Source organism: Hyperolius riggenbachi, chromosome 9 (genome assembly GCF_040937935.1).
Source record: "Hyperolius riggenbachi isolate aHypRig1 chromosome 9, aHypRig1.pri, whole genome shotgun sequence".
In the NCBI taxonomy this organism is placed as follows: Eukaryota; Metazoa; Chordata; class Amphibia; order Anura; family Hyperoliidae; genus Hyperolius; species Hyperolius riggenbachi.
This window is the reverse complement of record NC_090654.1, coordinates 67,513,280-67,530,037: the sequence shown is the minus strand read 5'-3', so window position 1 is coordinate 67,530,037 and position 16,758 is coordinate 67,513,280. Positions and strand designations below refer to the sequence as shown.

The following is a 16,758-nucleotide window of genomic DNA, read 5'->3' as shown; positions in this document are numbered from 1 at the left end:
GCTGTGTGTGCTTTTATTTCATTATATTAACCTTTCCAATCTCCATCCACAGGGCATCTTCCCAGCCAATATCATCCACTTGAAAAAAGCAGCCGTCAGCAACAGAGGGTGAGTGACACACAGCATCACTGACACTAGTCAGTCCTTATGTTTATAAACACCTGTCACACAAGCTGATTTTGGGCACTCTGGGATTGCTGTATAATCTGCTCCTGAAACACCTCGAAGGAGCGGCAACAGCACTCAGGGGGGACACTTTTGTTTAGAACATCTTGGAAAAGTGACAGAAGACACCATTGTGAAAGATTGTAACATTTAAAGGTACGGTACTTTTCCGTTAGCCAGGCGCAACTTTAAAGGACTTACGAGCCCAAATAGCGAAAAAAAGATAAGTACCTTAATCAGTTTTAAATACACGGAGGACGCCGTCCGCGCCCTCCGTGCAGTTCCGCCGGGTCCCCGCGGTCTGATCGCCCCCCGTGCCGCTCCCGACCCCACGGACGGGGTCGGGCTCCCCTTCCTCTCCTAAGAGGGCCGCCGGAGCCGGCCGCGGCTGCGCAGTCCGCATACGCGTTAGTGCGGCTGCGCAGCTCTAGGGCCCTCCCCCCCGATCTACGCACAGTAGCGTGGATCGAGGGGGGAGGCCCTAGAGCTGCGCAGCCGCACTAACGCGTATGCGGACTGCACAGCCGCGGCCGGCTCCGGCGGCCATCTTGGGAGAGGAAGGGGAGCCCGACCCCGTCCGTGGGGTCGGGAGCGGCACGGGGGGGCGATCAGACTGCGGGGACCCGGCGGAACTGCACGGAGGGCGCGGACGGCGTCCTCCGTGCATTTAAAACTGATTAAGGTACTTATCTTTTTTTCGCTATTTGGGCTCGTAAGTCCTTTAATTGGGCAATGTAACAGAATACTCCGCTGGCTTCAGCTCTGCCTCCTCTCCTCCCCCTGCCTCTCTCCTATAGAACACTGGCAGCCGGGGGACATGCGTGTCCCCCCAGAGTCGTTCGTTGCAAGAAACAAGCAGAGCGGGGAGGCTGCAGACATTGATTCTGCCAGCACCCGCTCTGCAAGAACGAACGGCAGGATTTCCTGCCGCAATTAACGACTATGGGGGGGGGGGGGGGGGGGGGCACGCATGCCAGTGTTCTATAGGAGTGAGACAGGGGGAGGAGAGGAGGCAGAGCTGAAGCCGGCAGGGGAGTCTGTTACATTGCCCAATTAAAGTTGTGCTCAGCTAACGGAAAAGTACCCATTTAAAATACACGTAAATACATACAAAAAAGTACATTTCTTCCAGAAAAAATGAGCTGTAAGCTACTTTTCTCCTATGTTGCTGTCACTTACAGTATGTAGTAAGTAACTGACAGATCTGGGAAGAGCACCATGACACTTGGTCTGAGAGAGCTGGTCGGAGAGATGGATTTGGTATATGCTATGGAAAATCTAGCCCATGTTGCGCAAAACAGAACAGAAACCTTCAAAAAGATGTGGGATTGCTGGTCAGCGTTCAGGGAATCGGAGGAATTTGAAGCGGTGTTGGGGAGGGATGGATAAGGTCTAAGGATTTGTGACTAAACACTCAGAAATGCCCTCTAGTGGTTGACGGTATGATCTTATTAAGGGTGACTATTCAAGTTATAATGTACAGAGAGCTTTAAAGGGAACCAGAGACGCCGGACATGGAAAAAGAAAAAAGATTTCATACATACCTGGGGCTTCATCCAGCCCCATAAGCCTGGATCGCTCCCATGCCGCCATCCTCCGCTTCCTGGATCCACCAGTACCGGGTCCCGTCACTTCCGGCGGCCGCGGCCAATTGTCCGCATGATCAGGGGCTCCCTCCATATCCTTACGCGTGCGGATGCGCAGTATGCAGCCGCACGCGTAAGGGTATGCCGGGAGCCCCTGTGATGCAGACAATTGGCTGCGTGCTGACGCCGACTGGCTGACCGGCCGAAACTACGGGACCCGGTACCGCCGGATACAGGAAGCGGAGGACGGCGGCGTGGGAACGATCCGTGCGTATGGGGCTGGAGGAAGCCCCAGGTATGTATAAAATCTTTTTTCTGGCGTCTCTGGTTCCCTTTAAATACATCACAGACGCTCTCTAGGGATACTACTATCATACACCTTAAATGCAGAGAAGCGTACCTTAAGAAACAAAGTGGTCTTGTTGGTTGTTGGTTATAAGTTTATTTTCGTTCTGGTTTAAAATCTTATAAACGCTATTTGTTTAGTTCACGAACAGTCAACTTCTTACAAATTTGTTTATTAACAGCTTATGGTTACATATATGTCAGACAATTCACTCCATTATATTTTCACAGGCTTAAGTTTGCCTAGTCTTATTGTGTGATTCGGTATAACAGTGAGTTTGAGTCATTATACAGTGTATGTACGGCATTTGAATAGAATGTTATTACTACGTAACATGTTTATGTACTGTTCAAAATCTTTCATGAATAAAGATTATTTAAAAAAAAGTAACTGACAGATCATCAATGAGCGATTTTGCTTGCATGCTATTTTGATAGTAGAACTGAGCAACTGCCATGCAGTAAGTGCTTTTGAAAATGAGGAAACCTGTGAATCCCACGTGAGGAGATGGACTAGTTAGATTTTTCCGATTTTTACTACCTATTGTAAGTGACAGCGACATAGGAAAAAGAAATGTACAGTGCATTTTATTCTGGGACAAATGTAAATTTTATATGTTTGCATACACATATATTTTACATTTTACAACTTTTGGCAATAGTGGTCATTTGATTTATTTTTCGCTGACAGGGGAGTCTGCGTGCCTCCCCGAACGTATTAACCAGTGACGTCAGACCTTACAAATGTCTGACCCCCTCAGTCACGAGCACACTTCTAGACAGGAAGCGCGTCACATGATTTTGGTGATATGTGCATGTGCAGCTTCTGTCTGCTGGGTCACTTCTGTCCCACCGCTGACACTCCGGCCTGTCTCATACACAGTAATGGCTCCTGTCAGGGCCGGTTCTCTCATGAAGCAAGGTGCATCAAGCGCAGAGATACAGGGGCAGCATGTTTGTACTGTGTGTTTACACTAACAGCATGCAGTCAGAATAGGAGGAGAAGCGAGATAAGAGCGAGGTGAAGAGGTTATCATTGAGGAAAAGCAGCTTGTTGTGCTGTGTGAGGAGTCTGACAATGACGGGGGAAGCAGGAGAGCAGCAGTGTTTCATTAGACTTGCACAGCAGAAGGGAGGAGGTGGCACTGTTTTTCCAGAGGAATGGAGTGGCTGACAGTGAGCAGTTTGTCACAGCCAGCCAGTGTGCGATTGTGTTGAGCTGCAGCATGTCATGTGAGAACATTAAATGAAGCAGATTAAATTGCCAGGTGCTGCGGGATCATTCCAAATCAGGGAGGGGGGGGGGGGGGGGGGGCATCCTCACAAGTTTGCCTCAGGCAGCAAAAAGTCTAGAACCAGCCCTGGCCCCTGTGTTGGGGATGGTTGAGGAAGAGTACTGTGACATAACGCGGTAAGTATGAAAGGGGCCTCAAGGACTGCAACAGAAATACTGACATTCTGCTACCTCAGATAGTACAGTCTATTAACAGTGGCAGAAAATGATTCACAGTATATAATGTACACAAATACCACTTTTCATTATCTGACAGCCCTTAATCAGTTGGCAGGGCTGCTGATGGAGTCAGGAATCTTTCTTCTCACTTGTTTTTTTTACGACTGACAAGACCATCAGCCATTATTTCTTTGCCCAGCTGCTGACCTGTCAGTTACAGTGGCTTTTTTTCTGATTATTTTTTGACACAATGGGGCATATTCACTAACCAGCAGTTAAATTGCCATGCGCAAGCAGCACATGACAATTTTACCGGCACTTACGCCACCGACGTAGCCCGTGTTGCGCAATCAGTGCACCCAACATTACCTAGGTAATGGTAGAATTACAGTAGCAATGTGGCTGCTACCTCATACAGGGTCACGTGATAATTGTGCAATGCGCGCTACATCAGTGGTGTAAGTACCAATACATTTGTTGTGTGCTACTTACACGCAGCAATTTAACCTCTGGTTAGTGAAAAGAATAATTGTAGCGCAGCAAAATATCAGCATTTGACTTTTAATTTGAAATTCTATTTTTGTTACATCAGCTCTACACAAATTTTTTTTTTTTTTTTTTATTCGAAATTACCTTTGTATTGTGACTTTGGTACTTATCCGTTAGCCGGGCGCATCCTCTAGGTGGCGACAAAACTCCACCAGAGTTACATCTTTCCCTACTATCCATGTCGGCCTGGAGGGGGAATAGTAATTAGCGCCACCTGCTGGATGTGCCCGGCTAACGGATAAGTACCGTGACTTTTAGCATGTACTTCCAAAACTGATTGTAAGCACAACATGCACCTCATGGAAACAGTGCTCTATTTAGAGTACGAACTGCCCAAATCTTCCCATTTAATTGTGTTACAAGGCTTTTTTTGTTTTTTTGCTCATTCTCCAGCACCTGCATGAAGCCACAGATTTGGCAGCAGTCATTGGCATTCCTTTTTGTTAGCCTCTTAAGTGCACAAGGGCTGCTTGAGGGACCAAATCAACAGGTTAGCAATAAAAGTATTAGTTCATCATTTTGACTCTGTGTATATGCCAGACTTAAGGTGCGTACACACATGCGACTATAGTCGTTTGTAACGATCGTTCCCCGATCTTTACCAATGACGATCGTTACAAAAAACGAACCACCGACTATTAAGGCAAACGACGAACGAGCCAAATCGCTACAAAAGAAAGTTCTGTCTCGGCGGATTTTAACCAACAACGATCATTTGCAAAAGTAGTACATCGTTGGAAACGGTCGTTCATACTAGGCTTGACATGCGCATTTCACTATTTCTCCCTGAAACTTCTCATTTTTATGCGCAGGCGCAATAGTTGCTTTACGTGATGTAACGTTCGTTCTAACGATCAGATCATTACACACCTTTTAAAACTAACTTTACTTAGGTCGTTCTTTCATCAATTAAAAGTTTGTTCGTCGTTCTCAACGAACGATCGTTGTCGCATGTGTGTACGTAGCATAATATGAGAAGCTTCATAGATTACTCTATGCTGGGTCCTCCAATTCTCCAGGTGTTGGAGTTTCTTGGGACACACTACTCAATTTATAGGATTAATTTGTAGCACCACCTGCTGGTGATTTTGTGAGGTAACCACAAAACAAGATGGGAAGTCAGATTTCATTAATCTAAGCAGTTTACTTGAGGCCAGGAAAAAGGGGCAATGCTCCCATGTAACTAGGTAGGAGGGCCAAATTCCACTCTCAAATGCTTTAAAGAGAACCTGAGGTGGGTTCTAAGAATGCTATCAGCACACATAGGTTGGGTCTGCATATACTGCCCAGCCTCTGTTGCTATACAGTGCCTCCCCAGGCCCCCTCTGCGCTCTGCTTGCCCCCCATAAATCATCGCGGGGAGCGATGAACTAGAGGAGGCAGGGGAGTGGCGAGAGTGACACTACCAAAGGTAAACAGCCGGCTGTGACACGCTGCATGTTGCTAGCACGGCGATTGATTTATGGGGGGCAAGCAGAGTGCAGAGGGGGCCTGGGGGGGGCACTGTATAGCAACAGAGGCTGGGCAGTATATGCAGACCTAGCCTATGTGTGCTGATAGCATTCTTAGAACCCACCTTGGGTTCTCTTTAACCACCCTGGCGTTCTATTAAGATCGCCAGGGCAGCTGCATGAGGGTTTTTTTTAAATAAAAAAAAAACTATTTCATGCAGCCAACTGAAAGTTGGCTGCATGAAAGCCCACTAGATGGCTCTCCGGAGGCGTTCTTCTGATCGCCTCCGGCGGCCAAAAGTAACACGGAAGGCCGCAATGAGCAGCCTTCCGTGTTTGGCTTCTCCTGTCGCCATGGCGACGAGCGGAGTGACGTCATGGACGTCAGCCGACGTCCTGACGTCAGCCGCCTCCGATCCAGCCCTTAGCGCTGGCCGGAACTATTTGTTCCGGCTGCGCAGGGCTCAGGCGGCTGGGGGGACCCTCTTTCGCCGCTGCTCGCGGCGGATCGCCGCAGAGCGGCGGCGATCGGGCAGCACACGCGGCTGGCAAAGTGCCGGCTGCGTGTGCTGCTCTTTATTTGATCAAAATCGGCCCAGCAGGGCCTGAGCGGCACCCTCTGGCGGTAATGGACGAGCTGAGCTCGTCCATACCGCTAAGGTGGTTAAAGAGATTCCGTAACAAAAATTGCATCCTGTTTTTTATCATCCTACAAGTTCCAAAAGCTATTCTAATCTGTTCTGGCTTACTGCAGCACGTTCTACTATCACCATCTCTGTAATAAATCAATGTATCTTTCCCCTGTCAGACTTGTCAGCCTGTGTCTGGAAGGCTGCCAAGTTCTTCAGTGTTGTGGTTCTGCTATGAACTCCCCATTCCAGGCCCCTCTATGCACACTGCCTGTGTATTATTTATTTAGGGCAGCTTCTCTCCTATCTTTTACAAGCTGGATAAATCGTCCTCTGAGCTGGCTGGGCTTTCACATACTGAGGAATTACAGACAAGGGCAAAGCTGTTTGCAGGAAGAAAAGAGCAGCCTGAAACCTCAGTGCATGAGAACAGGGGGAAAGAAACACACAAATGATCTCTTGAGATTCAAAAGGAAGGCTGTATACAGCCTGCTTGTGTATGGATGTATTTTCTATGTGTGGACATACTGTAAATCAACCTACTTCCTGTTTTGGTGGCCATTTTGTTTGTTTATAAACAAACTTTTTAAAACTGTTTTTAACCACTTTTAATGCGGCGGGGAGCGGCAAAATTGTGACAGAGGGTAATAGGAGATGTCCCCTAACGCACTGGTATGTTTACTTTTGTGCGATTTTAACAATACAGATTCTCTTTAAAGCATTTGAGAGTGGAATTTGGCCCTCCTATCTAGTTACATGGGAGCATTGCCCCAGACACTTGCCTGGGGATTCTATCGGCCCCCTGGAGCTGTCTTATCTCGCGCCGTCCTCCTATGATCCTCCATTCCCTGCCGCTGGTCCCGGTCAATTATTCATCTAACAAGACGAATAGTGTGCGCTCCCGCTCGCATCACTGGGAGCTTACTGTGCAGACGCGGTACAAGGTTTTCTTGTACTGCACCTGCGCAGTAAGCTCCCGGAGACGCGCGCGGCCAAGGCCGCATAGCCACAGTCTTGCTAGACGAATAATTGACCAGGACCGGTGGCGGGGAACGGACAATGCACGTTGCCTGGCTGTCCTGGTAATCCTCTGCCTCTAGCTTTGAGCCATAGACCCTGAACAAGCATGCAGCAGATCAGATGTTTCTGACTGAAATGTGACTAGATTAGCTGCATGCCTATTTCAGGTGTGTGATTCAGACACTACTGCACCCAAAGAGATCAGCAGGACTGCCATGCAACTGGTATCATTTAAAAGGAAATAAATATGGCAGCCTTCTTAAGGTGGCCATACACTTATAGATTTGCAGCAAATTCGACCATCAGATAGATTTCTGTCAGATGCCTGTCAAGTGGAATCTAACAGAAATCTATCTGATGTGTGCCACACACAAGGAACAGATTTCCAATAGATTTTAGAATTAAATCTATTGGAAATCTATTGAAAATCAATCTAGATGCATTATTGTACCATTAGAACCAATGCAACTCTATGGGCCATCGATCTGCTGCCAGCAACAGATCGACCTAGATTTTCCATCCTGTCAGATAGATCAAATCCATCGAAATCGATCAAAATCTACTGCTAATCGATTGATTTGCTGATTTGAAAGAATTGATTTCCGATCGATGGCTGAAATCAACCAGTGTATGGGCCTCTTTACTCTTCTCCCTTCAGTTGTCGATTAACCCTTTGCATGCACAAGATATCTCTTTTGAGATAACAGTGCAGTGGGGACACAGCCGGCTATACTCCTGCCACATCCCTCCCCCCATGCAGAGTAGCACAGGGAGCGCTGCCATATTTACCTAACCTGTCCTACACTTCATTAGTCATGGCACGTCATGTGATCAGCAGCCAGTGGAGGGCAGCATACAGCACAGCTCGTAGGAGGCAGAGGAAACCTGACGAAGTGTATGACAGATCAGGAAAATATGACGGCACCCCCCGTGTTACTCTGCATGGGAAGGGGGGGGGGGGGGTGCACATAAAGAGATGACTTGGCACTTTATGGGGGTGGGGAGAGATTGCTGGCCACTAAGCTACTGCTTGTGAGCCCCCTACGTGCGTGTGTGTGTTGGGGGGGTATTTGAGGGGTGTTTGGGCCACTACATTCAGCGGGTCGAGGAGTTGATGCTGCCCACAATAAATTGGCCTGGAACCCTGGCAAAACAATAAATTGGCGGTTATACGGTTAATAGAGATTTATTTAACTTCATTGAATCATAGAGTCTACTAAGAACATATTAGTGCTGCAGAGAGGTTTGCAGTTTTGGTTCGGGCCCATCTGAGTTGGTTTCTGCATGCTTGAGCCTTTGGAAATAATTGTATACATATTGATGCATATATATATACGTTTAGGACATTTGTATGCATATGGGTGAACTGCAGGGGCACACAAGAAGTTAGTGGCCTGGCCTGGCTGTTTCTGTCTCCTCCAATAAGGTGCCGGCTGCCCTGGAGCCAGAATTGGCACAAACGTTTCTCGCTGTGTCACTAGAGTTTTGGTCACCGTAAGTGAGATGCCAGAGGATTATCTTCTACAATTAGTGGTAGCATAGCGGATACAAGGGGCCTCTGAATAATGGAATACGTCCTCATACGCGACATGCAAACTGCATTAATACACAAAACTATGCTTTGTCTGTTCCCTAAAAAAAGCTACATTTGATGTCATTCACATCGTTTGTGACCTCTTCCCACACATCAACCTAAGTCGATCGGACACTTCTGAAAAACCGCTTGAGTGGAAAAAGCAGCTACATTTTCATCCCTTTGTGTTGTCGCCATTGTAATTTTCTTTTTTTTCTTGCAAGGGAAGAAAACTTAATTATTTTCTCTTTTTTTTCATTTTGTCTCCAAAACTGTAAGAAATTTGCCAGGGCTGTGGAGTCGGTACAAAAATCCACCGCCTCCGACTCCTCAGTTTAGGATTCCACCGACTCCTCGACTCCGACTCTTCTAATTTGCATATTACAATCTTGTTGATTGAAAGTATGTAACATGAAAATCGTCTCTTAACTGCCAACGCTTAGGAATTTTAAAAGACAACTGAAGTGAGAAGGATATGGAGACTGCCATATTTATTGCCTTTAGTCATAGACTAAAACTAGTCCTTGGTAAGAGTACTTGTAAAAGGTACAGACCGGAACAAAGAACATCTATCAGGCCCTAGGCAATGTAACTGTGGGTACATGTAAGAGTGATGTGCAGGTACTCTGCAGGGGAATAAGGAGATTCTTCCTCTATTACACATTCTTCATGCACAATCTGAACAAGGTTTATGGGTGATGGACACCAACTCTGTGTTCAATGTGCACAACCTTCTCAGTGGATTCCCTGCAGCTCTGTGGAGAGTGCATATGTAGAGTATGGTACTACTGTGTTAGGCTCAGTGCACACTGGGCGGATCCGCCGGCCGCATCCGCCTGAAAATCTGCATGGCTAATGTATCTCTATGGGCTGGTGCACACCGGCGGTTTGAGGTTTTTAGCAAGCCGCAAACTCGCCTCTTGCTGCACGTTTGCGGTTTGCTTAAAACCTCAATCCGCCGGTGTGCACCAGCCCATAGAGATACATTAGCCATGCGGATGCTGATGCGGCCGGCGGATCGCATCAAGATCCGCCCGGTGTGCACTGGGACTAAACTCTGTCATCCGCACCCAAAACCGCTAGCATTTTGTGGATCTGCTAGCGGTTTTGGTGTGCACTGGGCCTTACAAAGTAAACCTGAGACCGATAAAATTGAAGTTTTATACATACCTGGGGCTTCTTCTAGCCCCCTTCAGGCTAATCAGTCCCTCTCTGTCCTCCTCCGTCACCTGGATCTTCTGCTATGAGTCCAGGTACTTGAGCCAGTCTGGCGTAGTGCGCATGCACACACTCCGCAGCCGGGAGCGTACTACACCTGCGCAGCACTATTACGCAGGTGTAGAACGCTCCTGGCTGTGGAAGCAGCATGCGGCCGGACTGCGCTGACTGGCTGAATTACTGGAAATCATAGCAGATGATCCAGGTGGCGGAGGAGGACAGCGAGGGACTGATTAGCCTGAATGGGGGCTGGAAGAAGTCCGAGGTATGTATAAAACTTTTCTTTTCATCCTTCTCAGGTACCATTTAATTCGTAGTCACCAAACCAAATTTAAACAACATATCAAATTATTTGATTTCATGAGCATAAATCAGAATCAACGCAGAATTATTTCCATCTCATTGACCATCTCTTATAGGCCTGGAACACACCAGAGGAGTTTTTCTGAGCGTTTTGAAACCTCTAAAAGCTCTTCCCAATTTAATGCTATGGTTTTTTTTACAAAACCTCATTGCTCCAGTGTGCACAGACACATAGGATAACATTAGCAGCAGATTTAAAAACCCAAAACGCTCAGAAAAACTCCTCTGGTGTGCCCCAGGCCATAGTGACACGGCTGCACATCAGGCTTTATACTTACAGCATAGACGTTATTTAGTATATATAAGAGATTCCTGTGTACACATCATATATACAGTCACAATCAGATATGTATATCTGACTTTAAAAATACGGGGACTGCTTTATTGAAGCAGCACAAGTCATTAATTTAGATTTTTGTGGACTAAGCACAGCTATTACTGTATGTATATATTATTTATGATGACTATTATCTGAGAAATAGAACATTTTATCATATTTTCTATTGGAAATATTTGTAGAAGTGCACTCACTGTCCTGTGACAATGTCACAATGGTGACGTGCCTTGGCTGTAGGACCACCATTACTGAAGCAAGAAGAAAGTCAGTCGGCACCGTCGGATATAATGCTCTTTTAGAAATTTATTGTAGATGTGTCATCTTTACAGCATGACGTTTTGGAGTAGCAACTCCTTTTTCAAATGCATGACAGGTATGACAATACGTATACAGACATGACTCTTTTTATACCCACCAACCCTTCCATTCAGCCAATAGGCTTGACCCAGCCTCACCACCAATCACAGTCTCCGCTGCTATGCGGACCTGATGGGAAACTGGTTGCTCATATGGTGAACCAATCACCTATGTAGATAAACATAACGTGTTCGGAGGGAGAAGGAGAGCTGGGATTTGGCGCTTCCGCTCGTCATTGCGGAACACGCCCCCCCGCCGCCTGTCATGCCCTCGTCTCCGCCTACAGGTACTCGGACCTGATGGGAGACAGGACTCGGATGAATCTCCACTGGCGCATTGGCAGTGGGTGTGTGATGTCTCACAGATCCGCCCACCAGAGGGGAGGCCACTTGCGAGCGGACCAATCGCCGCCACCCATATCTCCGCGCTACCATGGAAACCCGCCGGTGTCCACCACTGTAAACAGCAGTGGCGTCTGATCGAGCCATGGAGCGCCGAGCACAGGGCGACATGCGATCGTCCCCCCGCACCACTCAACGTCACCTGCGCGGCCAGTCCTCCAGCTCAAACCACATCGTAGGCACACACCGGACGGCCACAGAACGCGTTAAAAACGCGTCTGCCGTCCATCAGGCGCCCACACAACGACGTAGCAGAGCCAGAGAGGCCGACCGCCTACAGAGCAACAGGTGGTCGAGGACACCCCCAGTGAGCAGCCCGGGAACATCAAGTGCCCACTGAACAGTGTATGTTGAGAGGATGAAATGGCCAGCATCCTGACAGGCGGCTTCAAAAGGCTCTGTTCCCAACCGCCGATCATCAGCAACAAACAGAGAAAAACAGAGAGCAGTGAACAATTTGGTGGTTAATATATCATCATACTCATTAACACCAGTACAAAATGCCGTTTTGAATAAAGGACTGTCATTTGCTCCTACTCACTGGCCTGATCTGCTTCAACTGGACATTGACTTACAAAGGTTTTTTCGTAGGATTAAGTTAAAACACTACTTTAGTCAACAGTGTTTCTTTGCTTCAGGTAGCACTGGGGACGAGAATGGAGACGAACAGCTAAAGTTGGGAGACACTTCCTTACGTCTTAAAAGCAAATTTAATCCCCCCTCCTGTCAAGTGATAGACATGTTCATGAAACAAGTCCAAGGGGACATTGACAAACTGCTGAGGTCCACGAAAGGAGACTTTAAGGTCACACATAATTTGACCAAAACAGAAAGGGAAGCTCTGAAGGGACTTATGGAAGAAACCACTATAATAATAAAGCCAGCTGACAAAGGGGGCGCAGTGGTAGTAATGGATGTGGACGACTACAAAATGGAAGCGTTGCGACAACTTTCAGATGAATCTACATATCTACAACTGCCCTGCGACCCCCTTAGGGAGATACAGCAGAAGATTGATTCACTCTTAACTCAAGCAATCAGTAATAAGACTATTGATGAGAAGCTGGCCAGGTTTCTTGTACTAGAACACCCACGCACTCCTATACTATACCTTTGTCCCAAAATACACAAGAGGTTAAAACAGCCCCCTGGAAGACCAATTGTGTCGGGGATAGATTCTGTATTATCACCTTTGGCCAAATATTTAGATTATCATCTGAGACCGTATGTGGTCTCCCTAAAGTCATATGTGAGAGATACCAGCATGTTTATTGAGACCATTTCCAAATTACAGAATATTGCTTCTGATTCATTGCTGGTGACCTTGGATGTGAAGAGCCTCTACACCTCCATCCCACATGATGGGGGTGTGCAGGCTGTCCAACATACCTTGGAAACATGATTATGATTATTAGATTATTTTCTCCTGTGCCCCTCTGTGCTGTTTCTGCCACTCTCTGCTGCAATCCTGGCTTGTAATTAACAGTTTTAGGCAGTGTTTACAAACAAACTAACCAGCTTCTAATAGGCTCAGCTAAGCATAGTGTGTGAGTCATTCAGGGTATGCAGGGGGCCTGCAGAGGGTGTGTATCGCTTCTACCAATCACAAGCAGCCCTGCACATTCCACACAATCAAGCTTTAGCCCGACAAACAGGACAGAGGAAAGATACACTGATTTATTACAGAGACAGTGCAGTTAGGAAAGACTGCAGTAAGCCAGAGCAGATTAGAACAGGCATAGGAACTTATAGGATAGAAGAACTAAGGCTGAAAAATTTGTTACAGAGTCTCTTTAAAGGAAACCAGAGATGATTAACAATAAAAGATTTATACATACCTGGGACTTCCTCCAGCCCCATCCGCACGTAAGAGATACATAGAGAGCGCACTTCTCTTGTGCTGACTGGCCGCGACTGGCTGAAGTTACGGGACCCGGTACTGGAGAAGACTGAGGATGGCGTAGGAGCGATCCGTGCGGATGGGGCTGGAGGAAGCCCCAGGTATTTATAAAACTTTTATTGTTAATCATCTCTGGTACACTTTAAAGGGAACCTAAAGTAGTTGAAAAAATGGCAGTTTAACTTACCTGAGGCTTCTACCAGCCCCCTGCAGCCGCCCTGTCCCGCGCCGTCACTGAGCGATCCTCCAGTCCCCCGCAGTGCCCCTCTTTCGGTTGGGGAGACTCAGCAAGTTGTTGGCAACTGCATCTGTGCGGCCCTGGCCATGCATATGCTCAATCGCACTCCTGTCGCTGGGAGGGTCCTGCGCATGCCCATTCGAGATTGTCTCATACTGTGCATGCGCAGAACACTTATCCATGGGAGCGTGATCAGGAAGCACGCGGACTGAGCCGCGCATTTACAAGAAAGAAGGGCGCTGCGGGCGACAGGAAGATTGCGGAGTGAGCTGGTAGAAGCCCCAAGTAAGTTAAACCGGCTTTTTTGTATTTACTCTAGGTTCCCTTTAAGCTTGCCACAAGCAGGCTAATAATGGCTGGCCTGACTGACATATATCAATGGTAATCAACATCCTTTGTCAGTGCTGCAAAAAGCACCTTCTGGTTAAAACTGGATCACCCACAAGAGAAATGGTGAACCAGAACTCCTAGGAGTGTGGAAGGGGCTAAAAAGAACCAAAAAGGCCCTCATGCTAAAATGCCATGCAAAACAGAAGTTTGCCTTCCTAAGATGGAAGGTGTTTGCAATTATTCAGGTTGGAGTGAGCATATGATGTCTCCCACAATGTATCATTGCTGAATAATCGTCCCTTTGTGTTTAGCGTACAGGGACAACAAAGGGATGATTTGCATATTCAGAAGTGATGCATTCTGGAAGACATCACATGCTTACTCCACCCGGAATCATTGCAAATACCTTCTGTTTTAATCCGTTTTAAGAAGGCAAATTTCTGTTTTGCATAGCACTTAACAAGAGGGCTTTTTAGTCTTTTTCAATCCATTACACCCGCCTACTAGTTCTGGTTCACCGTTTCCCTTGTGGGTGATCCAGTTATAACCAGAAGGGGCATTCTGTTTTAAGGAAAACGTCTGTTCCACAAGGGAACTGGGTGTGTTCCTAGGGCCTGATGCTACCATCTCCTCTGAGCCCCCATCTTCCCTTACTAAATGGCAAAACTTTGCATATGTGTACGAACTGGATGGGTTGGATTGTACTGTATGTATAGGTTGCATAGGTAAGCCTTTACACTGCACACATGTGGTTTCTATATATAGAATGTATGGTGTGTAGGCAGACGTCGAATGAAGGGATCGTCACTCTCAGTGACGTACTCTCTGCTGGGCAGGAAGTACGTCACTGGGATTCCAGTCGGTCTGCACATGCATGCTGCAACGTTCACACTACTTGCATTGCCCATAAACTTCCATTACCCCTAGCACCATGCATTGGTTAAAGGGTTACTCAAGTAAAAAAAAATCAACGTAGCTGGGGCTTCTTGCAGCCCGCCGGAGTCATCCTGTGTCCTCGCCGTCCTTCCACAATTCTTCAGCAAGCAGCTGTGACCCCCTGAAAGCTTGCCAGTCCTGGCCAGTCGGAGGCTACAGCACATGCGCTGCCCTGAACCATGCATACCCTGATTGCGCTCCCCGCTGCACATGTGCAGTAGCGATTTTCTCATACTGCAAATGCGCAGAACACTAAAGGCAACAGAGACATGTGGGTCGCCGCTGCTGGCCGGAGGGTCTTGGAAGGACAGTGTGGACACAGGACGACTCCAGGGAGCTGGAAGATGTCCAAGGTAAGTTAAACTAGACACCAGGTAACTGTATAGGGGAGAGGGCCACTAGACACCAGGGAACTGTATAGGGGAGGAAGGTTGCCACAAGAAGTCAGGGAACTGTATAGGGGGAGGAAGGTTGCCACAAGCAGTCAGGGAACTCTATAAGGGAAGGAGGTGGCCACTACCCATTGAGGTTGGACTTTAACTTGGTCACAGTTTTCAGTTTCGTTCCACTGTGTATTTGAATTTGACACCCCTGCTTTACGGTGAAATGGGGCCCTAGGCAAGGTAGTAGCTTGAGCTTCCTTTTTCCACCACCTGATCTTTTGGTAAGAAAAGCAGTTGGAGAGAGGTGTCAAAGAAGGAGGTAGCTAGACCCCTGCATTTATAATACATAAGCAAACAATGGCAGTACTGATAAAGCAATGTTGTAAAAACATATTGTATAATGTATGTATAGATGATACAGCAAAGTTCATACCACTATTATTATTATTATTATTATTATTATTATTATTATGCATTTATATAGCACTAACCCTTTCCACAGCACTTTAGAGTACAGTGAGTACAATTCATGTCACTAACTATCCTTCAGAGGAGCTCCCAATGTAATCCCCAAAGCCATAGCGCAAAGTCCCTACAGTAAGGCCAAACTTTGGGGGAACCAATGTCCTCGCCTACTAGTATGAATTTGGTATATGGAAGGATGCTTGAATGCTCACATGGGAAGTATAACTAGAGATGTAGTCCCTGCAGCTGCATTTGGGGCCCAGGTCTGTGGGGGCCCTCAAGTACTTATCTTTCTACCGCTATAATAGCCTTCACTCCAGAGCAGATGTTGTTGTGGCTACACTTGTTATGGGTGGGGAGTAGTGATGGTGATCGCACTGCTATGATGGGGTCATCATGATGGCGTACATTCAAAAATGGAGTGGGCAAATTTGAAGCCGAAAGACAGCTCACCCTGCTGTAGCCAAACTCTTGCTTGTGCTAAATACTATTTCAACTCCAAGTTGTAGCAACTCAGGGGGACTTTGCCGGAATTACCTAAATTGTTTGCTAATTTGAGCTTTGGCTATTGTCGGCACTCAAATTAGTCAGTGAGCATTACTATAGCCATAATTCGCTTTACGGCCTATGGCAGCGCCCAAATCATCAGCGCAATGTGCGTTGTGCCAAAATTAGCTGTCTCATCATGATGACCCCTGCCAGATGGACCAGTGGACCCATAACTGAGGGGGTCGCCCCAATGGGAGGGGGGTGCAAACTTTGGGGAGGGGCATCTAAGTCTCGCTGGAGGGTCCCCAAATTTGTATTTACTCCCCTGTCCAAGAAATAACCAAATATGGCGACAAATACATTATATTGGCAGGTGTCAAAGAAATAAGTTACATCTCTTCTGTGGCAGCCATTCTATTCACACTCTAAAGAACTAGTATGTATTTGGCTTCACAAGAAGATGTTTGACGTTTCTGAGGCATATGAGACTCCAGGATTTTGTCTGATCCGTAGATGAGAAGTGCCTGTGAAGTTACAGAAATGAGGAGAGAAAATTTTGGAGATTTCTTG

At 47.0% G+C, this 16,758-nt stretch overlaps 1 protein-coding gene across 1 annotated transcript in view; it reads left to right on the top strand.

Annotated features, from left to right (window-relative positions):
• DOCK3 (dedicator of cytokinesis 3) overlaps nt 1–16,758 on the top strand; it is a 377,696-nt gene that overhangs the window by 89,736 nt on the left and 271,202 nt on the right. The window contains 1 exon segment of the mRNA XM_068252991.1: nt 53–108. Coding sequence (XP_068109092.1) covers nt 53–108 — 56 coding nt within the window.